Source organism: Dysidea avara, chromosome 4, assembly GCF_963678975.1.
Source record: "Dysidea avara chromosome 4, odDysAvar1.4, whole genome shotgun sequence".
NCBI classification, from domain to species: Eukaryota; Metazoa; Porifera; class Demospongiae; order Dictyoceratida; family Dysideidae; genus Dysidea; species Dysidea avara.
This window is the reverse complement of record NC_089275.1, coordinates 5,195,667-5,210,992: the sequence shown is the minus strand read 5'-3', so window position 1 is coordinate 5,210,992 and position 15,326 is coordinate 5,195,667. Positions and strand designations below refer to the sequence as shown.

The 15,326-nt window shown below is 36.4% G+C and overlaps 1 protein-coding gene and 1 long non-coding RNA gene across 6 annotated transcripts; one reads left to right on the top strand and one right to left on the bottom strand.

Moving 5' to 3' along the window:
* Nucleotides 1-3,266: 3,266 nt before the first annotated feature.
* On the top strand, nucleotides 3,267-12,420 carry LOC136254107 (uncharacterized). 5 transcript variants are annotated; one of them, XR_010700308.1, is made up of 10 exons: nucleotides 3,267-3,307; nucleotides 9,246-9,507; nucleotides 9,698-9,802; nucleotides 9,851-10,878; nucleotides 11,290-11,371; nucleotides 11,763-11,838; nucleotides 11,895-11,958; nucleotides 12,019-12,092; nucleotides 12,148-12,232; nucleotides 12,287-12,420. It is a non-coding gene; the product is annotated as an uncharacterized lncRNA (long non-coding RNA). The 5 variants fall into 5 exon arrangements; XR_010700310.1 differs by having other exon boundaries at nucleotides 9,246-9,802; nucleotides 9,851-9,942; nucleotides 10,327-10,878; XR_010700307.1 differs by having other exon boundaries at nucleotides 9,246-9,802.
* A 303-nt stretch (nucleotides 12,421-12,723) lies between these two features.
* Nucleotides 12,724-13,748, bottom strand: LOC136252920 (uncharacterized). Its single transcript, XM_066045506.1, has 2 exons — nucleotides 13,444-13,748; nucleotides 12,724-13,375 (listed from the first exon to the last, which is right to left on the bottom strand). The coding sequence occupies exons 1-2, from the start codon at nucleotides 13,457-13,459 to the stop codon at nucleotides 12,867-12,869; spliced, it is 525 nt and encodes a 174-aa protein (XP_065901578.1). The 5' UTR covers nucleotides 13,460-13,748; the 3' UTR covers nucleotides 12,724-12,866.
* Between the last annotated feature and the right edge of the window lie 1,578 nt (nucleotides 13,749-15,326).

Sequence of the window (15,326 nt, the reverse complement as noted above, 5' to 3'; positions counted from 1 at the left end):
TAGTCAGAGTTTTCCTTCTGGAAGTTTTGCATGTAATGTATTCTCTTATACAATATTGGAGCATTTCATCAATGTTCTTGATTGTGCAACTCAAAATTTCTCTCAAATATTTTGCAGTTTTGTATTACACGGTAGTGTGGACTAGTCAACAAACAAATGGGCTATTTGATAAGACAACTGTCATAAAACAAGCCCGGCACAAGCCAGTTTAGGGCATATAAAATGCACAAAGATTTACATGCCAAAATAGCCAAGCTCTCATCTGCCATTGTTAGGTATATACAATTTGTGAATCATTTAGATGATTCATTGTATTATACCAAGAGTATATCATTATACTCTTGATTATACTAATAAACCAAGTACACTGTAGAGCTGTATGAGTATCTAGATATATCCAAGATATCGTAAGACTTATCGAGATATGGATGATAAATTTATTTATTTAGATAATAGAAAATTTCCATAAATTACTTGCATACCTTACAGGGCAATACACTTTCACTTTCTGCATTACAGATAATTTCTACAGTAAATATCCTAAGTATTATTCTACAATAGTTTTACATGATATTCTACTTTAACATGTAAGTATGAAATAATATTACTAGCAAGTAAAAGTTCAAAATTGACATACTATACAGTACAAACTTTGCAATACTGTAGGTACTTCAAAGGTTTGAGCAAATTCACCTCAACACAACTATGCAGGTGTACACTTTCTTTTAGGTTAATTGTTATATACAGGAAATCAGAAACATTTTAACAAATTTAAAGTTATGAAAGAAATTAACAGTAGCCTAAATGTTTAGGAGAATATTTTCAAGGTTGGGTGATGTTTAAGAATTTTGCAAATGATCCCAAATGTGGAGGTCTAAACATTTCAAGGATAAAATTTTCACTACCTCAAAAATCTTGAAATAAGTAAAAAAAATTTCTCCCTTGAAATATTTAGGCTATACATTGACGAATATATCTATATATCTATCTGCCCCATATCTATCAGATGTGCTATAATACTATAATAATAGCTATACTATTATATTTAATAGACTTTGTACTAGAGAACATATCTTAATTGATATTTTTTGAACTTTCTCGATTATCTAACATATCTAGATAATTGAAGCATGATAATTATAACTGCCAATAATGTAAATAGTATAAAGTGAGGAAATTACAATTTGAAGAGAACAGCAAAGTGAAAATAGTATAATATAAAAGCACAACGCAAAAATCATGCACTTTTTATAAAAGCATGAAACTTTCCACATTATTGTGGTGCTCCTAATGACATAAATTTTTGATATAATGCCATTGCAGACTTGAATTTTGGTAACCTTTATGGCCATTCTTGCCCAGAAATTTCAACTTTTCTGTCTTTATCTCCCCGAGGCATCAATTAATTTGTTAAAACATGGTACCAAAATAAAGATCTTGTTGAGTGAAGCAATTGTAACTTATTAAATTTAGTTTTTATTTGAAGCTAATAGGTGATTTCATTCCAAGAGATAATTTACCTTTCCATGGGTAATTTACACCCCAAGGGCAGGTTAACTCAAAGAATTTTGCAGCTAATAAAAGCAATCATAACTTCAAAATGGAATTACCTATAATTATTAACTTCAAATATAAACCCAGTTCTTTTGTTCAACAATATCTTTACTTTGGTGCCATGTTTTAATGTGCCAATTAATGCCTCAGGAGAAATGGTCAAATTTCTGTGCAAAAACCTTAGTGGTCACAAAGGTCACCAAAGGTCAAATTTGCAATGGCACTATATCAAAAATACATGTCACGAGGAATACTATTTATGTGGAAAGTTTCATGCTTTTAATTTTGGTTGCTATGCTGCTATACTGCTGTATAATAAGTCAGATGATGTCATAATATAATATTATGTGATGCGGATTTATGTGCACATTACATTTTCATGTCAGTCAACATACAATTGGTTTGCTGCTCTAGATAAATATTACCTATTGGGATTTTAAATTTGCTTATTTAGACCTCATGCACTTATAGCTTTTTAAGATGCTGGATGATGAACTGTCAGTTATGCCTGAAGCTCATAGTAAGAAATCTCATTTTATAGAAACAAGCTTAGAAGCAGGAATTCATCAAAATTTTTATGATACTTGGCAGTGACCAATTGCAATTATTTCTAAAGGGTAAATTGACAATTTGGCGCTTGTACTGGCCATGAAATACATAGTCTTGAATCATGGGTTACCTGCTGATTTGTTTCGAGGTATTGATCTAGTTGATTTTCCTCAAGTTTTAACAATGACTGGAACTACAGAAATTGGGTGGCAATTTAGAAGGATCATCTTAAGGTCCTGCCTTATGTATAGCAATAAATGTTACACCTCTTCCATTCTGAATGGAATACAGTTTGTAGGGAGATACTGTAGAGTTTAATCAGTGGCTCTGCAGTAGACTCACTTCAGATGTAACTTCCATGAGGAATCTAGATAGGCCATCAAGAAACTCTGTGTATATTAGGATGAAGTTATAGTTAAACTCCACCATGAGTAGGATATCATGCTTATCAACCCAAGGCCGAGGTGTTGACAACTGAACCCACACAAAAATGTGTATGTACCTTTAATTTTGGTACAGTGCTAAGCTCAGTACAATGATGAGATAAATGCAACAATCAAGAAATTAATATTCAGTTTTTAGTCTATTTTGTAAGTTTAATTGGATTAGTTGGTTGTTGTATTAGAGTGATTCAAATTAATTGCCTTCTCTAACTCTGTAGCCCTACTCCTAAAATTCAATTTGACCTTCTCTCATTGACTCTTATAAGAATTCATCTCTTAATTGCTTATGCCTACAATACAATTACATTTATTTTATTATTATACTAGCTGCCTAGTTAGCATAATCATTATGTACAATAAAAATGTCTTAGGTGGATGTCATTCAGCCAACCTACTGTAAGTACAACAAAAATGACAGTAACATAATCATAATAATTATGTGTCAATAGCTACAAACAGTGTATTTTGTAAAGTCATACACTTTTAAATAAATGCACAATGACTGTCATGTTGTTTCAGTTTTACTTTCATTAAAAACAGGTTTGAATTGGCAACATGGCTAAGTAACTATGTATGAAGCCATTGATGACATTCAAATGTACTGTTATAATTATAATAAAACAAAGAGTATTGCGATGGTCAATACAACAATGCCAATTTGGGTAGATGGGTGTCACTTATAAAAACACAAAATATGGGAATGCTAGTCACACATGAGAAAATGCATACAATTTAAGTTCTATCATATCTTCAGACTTTAAGTAAGTTATATATTATGGTTTTGTATGTATCAAGACACACGGTAGTGTGTCGTGCGGCCCAAGAAGCCGGCGCGCAACACCCGTGAGTATATTGACAGGAAGAACGAAAACGCAATTTTCGCACCTCCGTAGCTCTGTGCTGCCTTGATGAAACAAGACGATTTTTGCTGTTGACATTCCCTCCAACTTCAGAACTCCACATTCCAAATTTGAGCGAAATCGCTTCAAGCGTTCCCGAGATATGCGACTTCAAAAATTGGCTTAGTTTCTTCGTTTTTTTTTTCTTCTTCTAGAGAGAAACCATCATTATAATGATGAACAAATTAAATGTACATAAGTTAAATTGCATGTGAGGCCTCGGGCAACATGCGACCACAAAGTGAATCACCACAACAGAATCACACCGTTGCATGGCAAGGCAAAAAAAAAGTAGCTATTACAATACAAAAATGAAGAATAAAAGAGCCTATCATTAGTTTGTGTACCACTCCTTACAGTTTCTTGCCAGAAATATCCTCCGAGAAGCAGAAATACTGGCAAAGGCAGCATCATCCAACCAATTCTTGACAGCAGACTTTGGAGAATCAATATCAGGGTGAACAAACTTTAAAAGATTGAGTAAATTCTTGATAGAGGAAACTTGATAGTGGCCCAGTACTGTTATTTCAATAGTATCATAATAATTAGTAACATTCAAGCGGTCAAACTCAGCCAACAGCTGGAGATATTCTGGTTTTTTCTGCTTTCGTGCACGAGCAGACTCGATATGATGGTTAGAGTCCAGAGGGCAAGTTAATTCCAACAAAGCAACAGATGAACTCTGAGAATTATATAACACAATGTCTGGACGGTATGATGTAATAAGCAGACTAGATGGAATTGTCACTTGCAGTAAGTTTAAAAGATTTGCTGACATTCAAAACATGCATTTGTATGCAACAATAAAGCAGTACCCTTCATGCTTCTTTCAGTATTTAAGTGACAAAAGATTGGACAAAGACTACAACAGCACACAGTATTCTATAATATTTGAAAATAATGAAGTGACATCAGAACAACATGCTTATAACAATCTTCCTCTCACTCACTGCAGTTGGTTACCACAGTCAGCATTTACTACTGCAATTCCATTGGAAGTAATTAAAATACATTAATCATTCTGATATATTCGTTCTATTACCACAAAGAGTTCAGAAGAAGACCATGTACTATTGTACTACAAACACATCTTTTGATTGCTACAAAGATATAATTTGTTCAATATATCCTGGTCAAACATTGACACTTAACTTATACATGGACATAATTGGCTTTGAATCATCTTATACAATAATCACAGTTGTAAATGATGTGGATTGGTTACTGCCAACTGCTTGTGTTATAAACAATTATTCTGTGCAAATTGCTAAAAGCTATGCTTGTAATGCTTTAGAATATTCTATTTCCTTTCCAGGTGACGATTGGTGTGAACTATTCCTAGAAGGATATAGTGATGGCAGTGAATTTGAAAAAAAATGATATTTATTACGTCAACCAAATATCTTGTCCAGTTGGTTTTACCAAAATTGATGGAACGTGTCAAAGTGATCTGTTCCTCAAACAGTTTAATATCAAATGTGACATTACTGATCAGGCATTAATCCGTCCTTCCAAGGCTTGGATATTACCTATACTTCATGACAAATTGTATACTTATCAGATATCTGTACACTGTCCATTCCATTACTGTCTACCTCACTCATCACACCTTAACTTCTCCACTCCCAACTCACAGTGTCAGTTTAACAGATCTGGTATATTGTGTGGACATTGTCAACAAGGTCTCAGTACTGTATTTGGTTTATCTCACTGTCAACAATGTTTAAATATCTACCTGTTATTGATTGTACCCATTGCAATAGCAGATCTTGTGTTGGTCTTACTACTCTTTATTCTCAACCTCACAGTAACTGATGGACCTATCAATGCATTTATATTATATGTTAACATTGTCAGTATTAATGCAACAGTGTTCTTTCCCCAATCAGGTAATTTTACACCAGCTTACACCTTCATTTCACTAGCTAATCTTGATTTGGGTATACAAACATGTTTCTACAATGGTATGGATGACTATGCTAAGATGTGGTTACAATTAGTATTTCCCTTCTACCTCATCTTCATTGCTACATCACTCATCATAACAAGTCAATACTCCATTACAATACAGAGGCTCACTGCACGTAGAGCACTACCAGTACTTGCTACACTCTTCCTATTGTCTTATACTAAAATACTACTTATAGTATCCAGTGTCTTGTTCTTTTACTGCACAATCATCCATCTTCCCAGTGAACACACTACGATGGTGTGGTCACTGGATGCTAATCTAGCTCTTCTTGGGGTTAGATTTGTCATACTCTTCAGGGGCGGATCCAGGGGAGGGGCTTTGGGGCTGAAGCCCCCCTTCACTTTTAGGCTTTACTTAATCAATATGCTGAGGATTATAATGAAATTTTGTCTTAACATAATTATATGATCACTAATAATACAAATACTCATAAAACCACCTTATAAACATCTTTCCAAGGTATTATCAGTGGATTTATGCTAAAGTTTATACAACAAGGACCCGGATTAGCATTGGAGGTGTACACTCTAATAGAACAGTCACCTAACTACTCTAATAGAACATTCACTGGAAGAATACAATTGGTTCTGTTATGGAATTTTTCCAAATCTGCCTGCACCTATACATACAATGAAGTGCATTGGTCTGTTTACAAGGCTTGATTCATCTACTTGTGTAGTTAATATGTATGGCAATACTTAATTCAGGTACACAATTTCCATTGAAAATGCTCTCAGATTCAATCTCATATCATTCAAATTTCAAACTTTTCCACTTTCAACATTATTATTTTTCTAACATGCACCTATTGTTGTGCAATTGTGAGAGGATGCATCATGTGCTTGGGTGTCAGTACCTACCCAAACTTTTCCATTAACAAAATGCTTTAGAGAGCCATACCTATATAATTTAAAGGTAGTATATAAATATCTACAGGCAGAAATATGAATTTTATGTGGAAATGTCTCCAAATTGCAGTATTTTATCATCCATTTTTCAAAAATTTCCTGGGGGCATGCCCCCAGACCACCCTAGTTCCAGCATGCTTCACACACTGGGAGGTGTGCTTTGCACACCTCTACTCAAGAGATTAGTACCTTGAGTTAGCCCCACCCTTTTATAAATACTAGATCCGCCCCTGCTCTTTCTTTCATGTTTAATACTCTTTCTGGCATTAATACCATTTAATGTTGTGTTACTGTTTACAAAAACCTTTTCAAGATTTCGATGTATCAGTAAGTTCAGGCCACTACTGGATGCTTATGAAAGACCATACAAAATAAAATTCTATTACTGGCCTGGTATGCAGCTCCTAATAAGGATCATCTTCTTTGGAATATCATCTCTTGACAGAGACATTAATCTCATCATTGGTACAATACTACTTGTTATCCTAGGAGGAGTTGATGGTACTATATAACCATTTAAAAATGCTATCAAAAATTACCAAGAGCTGGTACTCATCCTTAACCTTCAAGTAATGTACACAATTTCACTTTATGGTAGAGAAAGTGTCAGTGTTGGACAAGTTACTTTTTAAAAGTAACATATTACATATTACTTGCAACTGAACTATTTAGTTACAGTTACATGTTACCCATAAAACAAAGTAACTATAATAATATTACATATTATTAGGCATTCCAGACTGATCTTAAAATTTTGGAAAAACGGGCTTTTTATATGCTCAAAAGATAGAGTATTGATTGCTGATCTCAGAAATATATAGTTTGTCGGGTTGGAATTAGCTACTTTGGCATGCATAGTGCTTAAAAACTGAAAAAAGGTACATTTTTTCTCCAGGGCTCCCCATACATTTTACAGGGGAAAATGGCACAATTGAATCAGGAAGCCATCTAGCAATCTGGACTATCTTGAAACTGCAGTTGCTTCTAGGTGCAAGTTTGTACATGTAATGAGAGTAACTTCAGGTCTTATCGGATCTCAGCGATCTTTGTATGCTTTGTGGTGAGCAAATATGTTTCACCTACTGCACACTTCTCAATATAATGGTGTATGCCCATAGGCAAGTGGCTATCTCAAGTTGGTAAAAACATCAAGTTAACAACTTATAAAGGTAAACAACTAAAGTGGAAGTGCCACAATGATGCAACAATACCTAAGGTGGAGTTGTGGTTTCAATTATGGCATTGTTATGCCGACTTTGAAGTGGTTTATACTTTTGAGCTGATGACACAACCATCAGAAAATTACTCTGGAGCTGAAAATCGCTAACCCGAGCGAAGTAACTACGCACTTTAAAGTAAGCACCAGTGACTGCCTTCCACCCGACCGTACGTTTTTTAAAGTTTTAAAGTATTCTACATACATTACAAGGCTTGAAAAGATTACAAAACAACACAAAACTTATTTATATGTAACGCGCACGATAAAACTAAGATTGTCATGATGATCAGCGTGTGGACAAACCCCACAGCGATTTTCACCCTCATTGGAGCTCGGACGACGGAGCAATCCCAAGTTAAACACGAGTTGTCATTTTGTGCCAGGGTTCTATTGGGGAATATACGGAGAATTTTTTTATTAAAAAATCTCGGATACTGGAATGCCTAATATTATATTACTTCGTGTCCACAGCCTTAAGCTGTTACGTATGAAACTACCACCTTATCACGTGACATGATTTCGTTGTTGGGCAATGTGCAAATCTTGGTTATAAGTAAGAAGCTGGTGAATAAGCTTCATTCAGTAGGCTTCATTACTTCGTTGTGGCTAGGCGTTACTCAGTGGATTACTAACGAGATTAGTAACTTCGTTACTTATAGTAATAATATTACGTAATATTAGATTCGTTACAGTAACTATATTACTTAGGTAACGCGTTACATTTGTAAGTAAAGTGACTTGAGTTATATTACCTGTTTTTATAGCATATTTCGTTATATTACTTAGTTACCACAAAAGTAATAATATTACGTAACGCGTTCCACATTCAAGTAACGCCTTACTCCCAACACTGCCTGTATTCTATTCAATGTAATGATTACAATATATGGCTGCAGTTCACTTCATGTTCATTGTCTTCTATCACATCATCACTTATGTGCATGGTGGTGTAATCAGGAACAAGATGAAGATGATTGTTTACATGCTAGTAAACCAGATTAGAGGTTTGTGTAAGTCGCAGGATAAACACTTTAACTAGTAGTACCTACGCGAATTAAAATTCCTGAAGTCACTTATCGCTATCATGAATATCAAGAGCCACTTGTTGGTCAGAGTTACTAGTATGTACAGTACATTGTATTTTAGCATTAATTTACTATAATATATTACAAACATTGTTTTCTCTCATACGCATGTGCAAAGTACTAATGAATTGTATTAGTTATGCAGCATAAAAATGAATGTGTCTGTAAACAATTACTGCATGCTGCAGTCCCACAGCTGCACACGTGCCTAGTATTGCACGTATAATACTGTATGTAAAGTTGCTTAACATATGAATAGATAGATCAAGTATATATGTGACTGGATTTGCGAAAAGGAGTCTTCCACACACATCTAATTTTCCAATTTTGACAATTCGTAACTTCAGATTGGAAAAAGTTATTGATTTGAAATTCAGAGCACCAACATGGTGCAATAGCTGGTGAAAAGTTCATATAGTTACTTGAACACTGTGTTATGGTCTCCCAAGTTTATGGAATCAGATGTGTGTAAAAGACCCCTTTTTGCAAATCCAGTCACATATTATAAATTTTTGACCTAAATTTGGAAAAATGATTATTTTTGGCTCAATACTACACTATACTGCTCCAATAACAGCATAAGTAAGGTATTAAAAATGCTGTTCTTGATGATTAGAATACTTATGACTTCTGTAAGTGTGCTGATTGGTATCACTCTTGGATTCTTGCTCAAACGACATGCTACAGAAGGGAAAGAATCTCTGGGGAAACAAAAGAAGCATAAAATATATCTAGCATATTATGTGAAGATCAGCATATTATGTGAAGTACCGATCAGCATATTAGTGTACCGATCAGCATATTATGTGAAGTTGTGAGGCGAATTGTAGCCAAGGCTTTCCTTTCCATCATTGGGGATGACATCCAGATCATGGCAGGTCCTTTGCAGTTATGTGTTGGTCAAATGGCTGGAGTGGATGCTGTTGTTCACTCAGTGTGTGAACTGTTTGTTTGCCAGTAATGCCTTTAATAGAATAGTTGCTTTACATAATATCAGACAGCTCTGCCCACCATTTGCTCCAATCCTGATTAACGCTTATTGGTCTATATTTAGTCCATTTATTTCAGGTGATGGGTGATGTGTTATTATCTGAGGAGGGAACTTCTCAGGGGGATCCACTGACTATGCTCTGGCTACCATCCTTCACTGTGGTGTTGAGCAGGTTTAATTTGGTATGCTGATGATGCTTGTGTATGTGAGAAGTTAAGTATTTTGTGTAGGAAGCTGTTTCAGGTTTCAGTCAAAACTACTTGTGAAGGCTGCCGCTGCTATTGGCGGTGAGAGTTATGTGAAACTTTTTGTTGCTGACAAGGTAAACGGCTGGTCTGAGGAGGTTACTGTGCAATTTAGATTTGCAGAGAGCCAGCCTCATGCTGCATGTTGTGCCTTTATGTACAGTCTGTCCTGTTTCCTTCTTGGACTGTCCCTTTTGTGTGTGATGCTTACAAGCCTCTTGAGGTGTTCATCCCTGCTCTAACTGGTGTCCACCTCCTAATGATAGTTCATGGCTGCTATTTGCTCATTGGGGGTCTGGGTATTTTTGGCCCTTCAAGTAGATGTGCTAGTGAGTTGGCTGCTTCCTATTAAGTTACTGAGACACTTGGTCAATGCATTCATAACCACTCTTTGAGTTTTATTTTATGGCTTTTGTTCTCAACAGTCCAGAAAGGGCTGAATAAGTTTAAAAATTATTTAGATAACTCATCTAAGCTGTGACAACAGCTGGAATCTTCTGTGAGACATGCTACGGACTTAACTTCTGTTACAGTTGCTTCAACCAACCAGCGATCAGCCTTGGGCGGTCTTGCTGTGGGTATGTATTCATGTATCTGTGTTTTCCAACCAGCGATCAGCCTTAAGTGGTCTTGCTGTTGGACTTGTATTCATGTATGTGTTTCCCAACCAGCGATCAGCCTTGAGCGGTCTTGCTGGGAGGACATGTATGTAATGTTTGTGTTTTATGTAGAAATCCTGTATGTAACAATATTATCATTGATATGATTTTTACGAAAACTGTGCAAAACTATCAGTCAAATTGATGACCTATGTAGCAGCAAAGTTTTTCCAGATGCGTTCCACAAGATTTACCTCCAAAACTGATTATCTACCTTTTTGTACCACAAGTGTTAACAATTTAAATGGATGAAGAATATTGATGAAGTACGTATGGAGAGAGATGGCATGCTACTAGCATTTTTTTTATGTTGCCGTTATGTTATGGCTGAATTTCAAGAATAGCGATCACAAGGTACATAGTATTTTTGTGCAGTTAACTTGCATACACAAACTTTGTTAATGGGACCACATCTGGAGAAAAATAATGCAGCTTTGATAGTGAGGTGGTCTCAGTAAAGAGGTCATGAAGTACACCTTACTGACATGGCCACTATAATAAATATTTTTGTAGTGCAGTAAATTCTGCTTTGTTTGACATCATTATTTAGCTTGTATAAATTAGATCATCTGTGTGCTTACCTGCAGCTATCAATGTTATTCCCCATCTCCCCCAGTCAAGGACATTTTCAGCATTGTGAAGGGGTTTAAATTTATTTCTGAGGATATGGACATTAACTGAAGCCACGGCATATTGTCAAATCCCTATTTGTATCTCCAAAATGTGAACGTATCTGTTTTGTTATCAACCGTAATTCTGTTGTAGAATCACTCCTTCATTGTTTGGAATCACAGAGGATGGGAGCAGTAAACTACAGGCATAGCAACAGTTGTGAAAAAGTGCAATTGTAAGTGTTGCTTAGTCTCGTGTGGCTAGACTGCTACCTCACCTCCTCTCTTTCTTTGTGGCATTGTTTGTCAGTGAGATAGAGCCTGGTGGAGTACAATGGTGACTTTCAACCAATATCCAGTGAAATTGATTCATTGGCTAGCTGTATGTTAGTATGATGGACATAAATGCTACAGCAAAACTTCTAACAGAGCTGATACCATTGATACATAGCATTTTCCCAGCAAGAACAGCAGGAAACTGTGGTGCCTACGAATGCATTTTGTCATCAGTAATTCACCAGACCCTATCTTGCCAAACAGTGACATCACAAAGAAGTAAGATGGTGGTCTGGCCATGTGAGAATAAATGCTGTTATGCTTATCTAACTGTTTGTTATCGACTATAAGTTTGTTTGTTTGGAGTAACTGAGGGTGGGGCAGTGAAATAATGCCAGAATAGAAATAGTTGTGAACAAGTGGAATTGTAAGTGTTCTTGTGCTATCTAACTGTTTTTGTAATTGACCATAATTCTGTTGTAGAATATTTGGAGGAACTGAGAACAGAGCAGTGAAAGAGTGAAAACTATGATTACAGTTGTGAAATGTACGCAAGTGGTGGGATGATTATGTAACTGTGTTGTTATCGACTGTAATTCTGTTGTAGAATTAGTCCGTCATTGGTTAAGTACAGGAGCAGTGACATATTGAAGCTACAGGCAGAATAGTGAACAAGGAAATGTAAGTATTTGGTATGCTTATCTTAACTGTTTTGTAATCAACTAAAATTCTGTAGTCACTGTCGTTTGAAACAAATGAGGCTGGATAGTAGCAGTGAAATTATGATGAAGTAAAAACAGTTGGGATAGTTTTTTTGAGAAGTAAGCAGTGGTGTTTATGAAACTGTTTTATCATCTGTCGTAATGCCATTGCAGTATTGATCCCTTTGACCTCCTTGTTGAGTCATTGTGATGGTGGTGGTAGTAAAGAAACCGGAGAACAATTGGTTTTATTAATAAATTTATGCACGTGATCTTATGAATAATATTATGGTGCGCATTTATTCGAATCAATCTTTTAACGCGATGGGAGGCTTGGAAGGCGTATTGGGAACGTTGTACAAGGTTTGTAGAGGACAAGGGGGTTATTAGTTACTAGATTGCTGGGTATATAACGAGGGACGATAAGTCTGAATGCGGGTAAGGTCACGGGTTTCCGTTCGCAAAAAAGTCCCAGTATGGAAATTTAGTAAAACCCGTTTCACTGCCAACGGGTTCGCCGATTAATGCACCGTAATTTGTTTAACGGTAGCATTTTGCGGGTAATTTTTGTACCGTTTCAGGGCCTACATTCTCCTGTGCCCTTTAGAATCTCGTTTGATGACACCATACTATTATTATGTAGCTCCATACAATAGCTAACCTAAAAAAATAGCTAACCTAAAAATAATAATAGTGTACATGTGTTCTATGCTCAGTTAATGTTCTGGCCTGACCTCTAAAGCTTACTGGTTAACTAGCTGTGTCCAACTTTTCTTTTCTTGGCTTCATGCCTTGTTTGATCAGCATGATAGGAACGTTTTGGTGGTTTGTACTTAAAATTTTCTAGAAATTTTGTTTTCATCTCGTCTGATATTTTGATGACCTCAATAAATTTCCTTTCATCTACCTTGGCTCCAATGCACAGCTTGGCCTTCTCCAAGGAAACATCTTCACTGACATACAAGCATACTGAATACCACGTATTTCTTCCAAAGCTGCTATGCACTGCCTCTTCAAAGTCATTGATCACCTTATCATTTAACTTGTTGTAACAGATTGGGGGCATCTTACACAGAACTAGTGGGCCAGTTGTAAGTAACTCATCTGGTGGAGCATGTACTAGTTTATTGGATGGCTCAATGGCAACAGCACTACCCTTATCACAGTGGTCCTGGATGACACGAAGGTTATCAGCATAATAGTCCCTGCGGAATCGTTCATCATATACTTTCTGGTCAACAGTGGGTGGTAAGGTTATTCCAACTGCAGGACAGAATATTTTAATGTAGACATCAGGGAACATTGCATATTTAATGTGAAATGCTTCTGACCTTTGACACTTTGCATGGAATGTCATAGCCCCTGCAGTCAGCGAAATTTTATTCTTGGTCAGTACATCAAATATTGCTCCCACGCGTAACATAAACCCACCAGAAGGAAGCTGAGAACGATCATGGCGCTTCCTATCGTTTTCAATCGTACCAATGCAAGGGCGCAGTTGACGATCCTTTTGCCATACTTTGAAATCTGGGTAAACTTCGATGTCATGTACGTTCTTTTGCATTTTCAAACAACCCAATGCAAAAGTGCTCCACCCCTCTTTTACTACTCTATGGAATGTAGCTAACCACATACCTGTGAGCGAGAAACCACAATATGGGGCGTGAACATGCCATATATCCCAGTATTCACACCTTAAGTAGCTAAAGTGTTTGAGCAGGCTGTAGGACCAGGTGTCCTACAGATTTTCAGCACTTGTGCTGTAAAGCATTAATAAATAAACTAGTGTCCATTTGATTCTACTTGGGGTACTTAGAGATAATGAGTTGCTCTCTAGAATTCCTATGGATATATTACATGAAAATAACAAGAAGAAAACATCCTGACCACCTGGTAGACTCCTGTAAGCGTTTGAGTGTAAATCGGATGGCTGCAGGTTCGAGGCTACCTAGGTCTAGTCATGGATTTTTTCTACTTTCTCCAACTTTTCAAACACACCTTAAGTAGCTAAAGTCTTTGAGCAGGCTGTAGGACCAGGTGTCCTACAGACCTTCAGCACTTGTGCTGTAAAGCATTATTAAATAATAAATAAAAGTATGTGAGTAGGCACTCGCGCGCGCCCGTCTTACAAGAGAAACTGGCTTAGATAACGTTGTGTATAAATTTTAATACAAATATTTCTGCTTCCTGTGATTTCATGCGGTTAGCAAGCTTTCTCTTCTGTGGTTTCTTGCTCACAGGTATGTGGTTGGCTACATTTCAAAGAGTAGTAAAAGAGGGCGGGGCACTTTTGCATTGGTTTGTTTGAAAATGCAAGAAAACGTGCAGGTGTGAAGCAAATAGTTAAGCAGATTTGTGAAAAATTGTGGGTTTTTACGTACAAGCATGAAAGTTGGTAGGATTATAGAACTTCACCTAGTAAGTATTTTTAGCAGTGGAGCCACCTCCTACTCTGACCTTATGTGAGCTTTACGCATTAATTAACTATTAAAACTAATATGACATTTAGAAATTGTAATCAATTGTGGTCATTATGGGTATCAAATGGAAGGGCACACTACAAGGAGTAATTTAACAGTTGAATTATGCCTGTATGTTCAAAAGTTATGGCCAAGTTTCTATCATTTCATGTGACCGATTTTCATAGTTTACAACATGTGGCAGCCACTGTATCAGCTCAAGACATTTTCTACCAGTTCTAGCAGCTTTAAAACCATTTTAATACCAATAATACCCAGTTGAACAACCAAATATCTAAATATAGCTAGTATAAATAAGACATTGTGATGTAAAATGGAATAGGGCATCCTTTCTGCTAGTCAGCCCTTGTTTGGTTAAAATGTAGCCACATGGCTGTGACCTTAATGGTGACCTATTCAAACCTTGTGTTCTTATATAAACTTAAGCATTGTCAGGGGCGTAGGCAGGATTTCCAAAAGGGGGGATTCTGCCCTAAGTATAGAATTTCGTAGGTGTGCACATGTAAACACGTGTACACGTGTAAACATGTGTATTCTTATAAATTCATTCGCAATAGCGAGTAGAGGTACTTGAATTCCTCTGCCTGAAGACCTGTAGCTACCCATTTCAGTGGATTTGTGTAAGTTAATTCAGTTCTAGTTAACCAGTATCACGATTTAAAAAACTTAACTCTGAAAAGGGGGTTCGTCCGAACCCTTTGAACCCCCCCTGGCTATGCCCCTGATTGTAATTA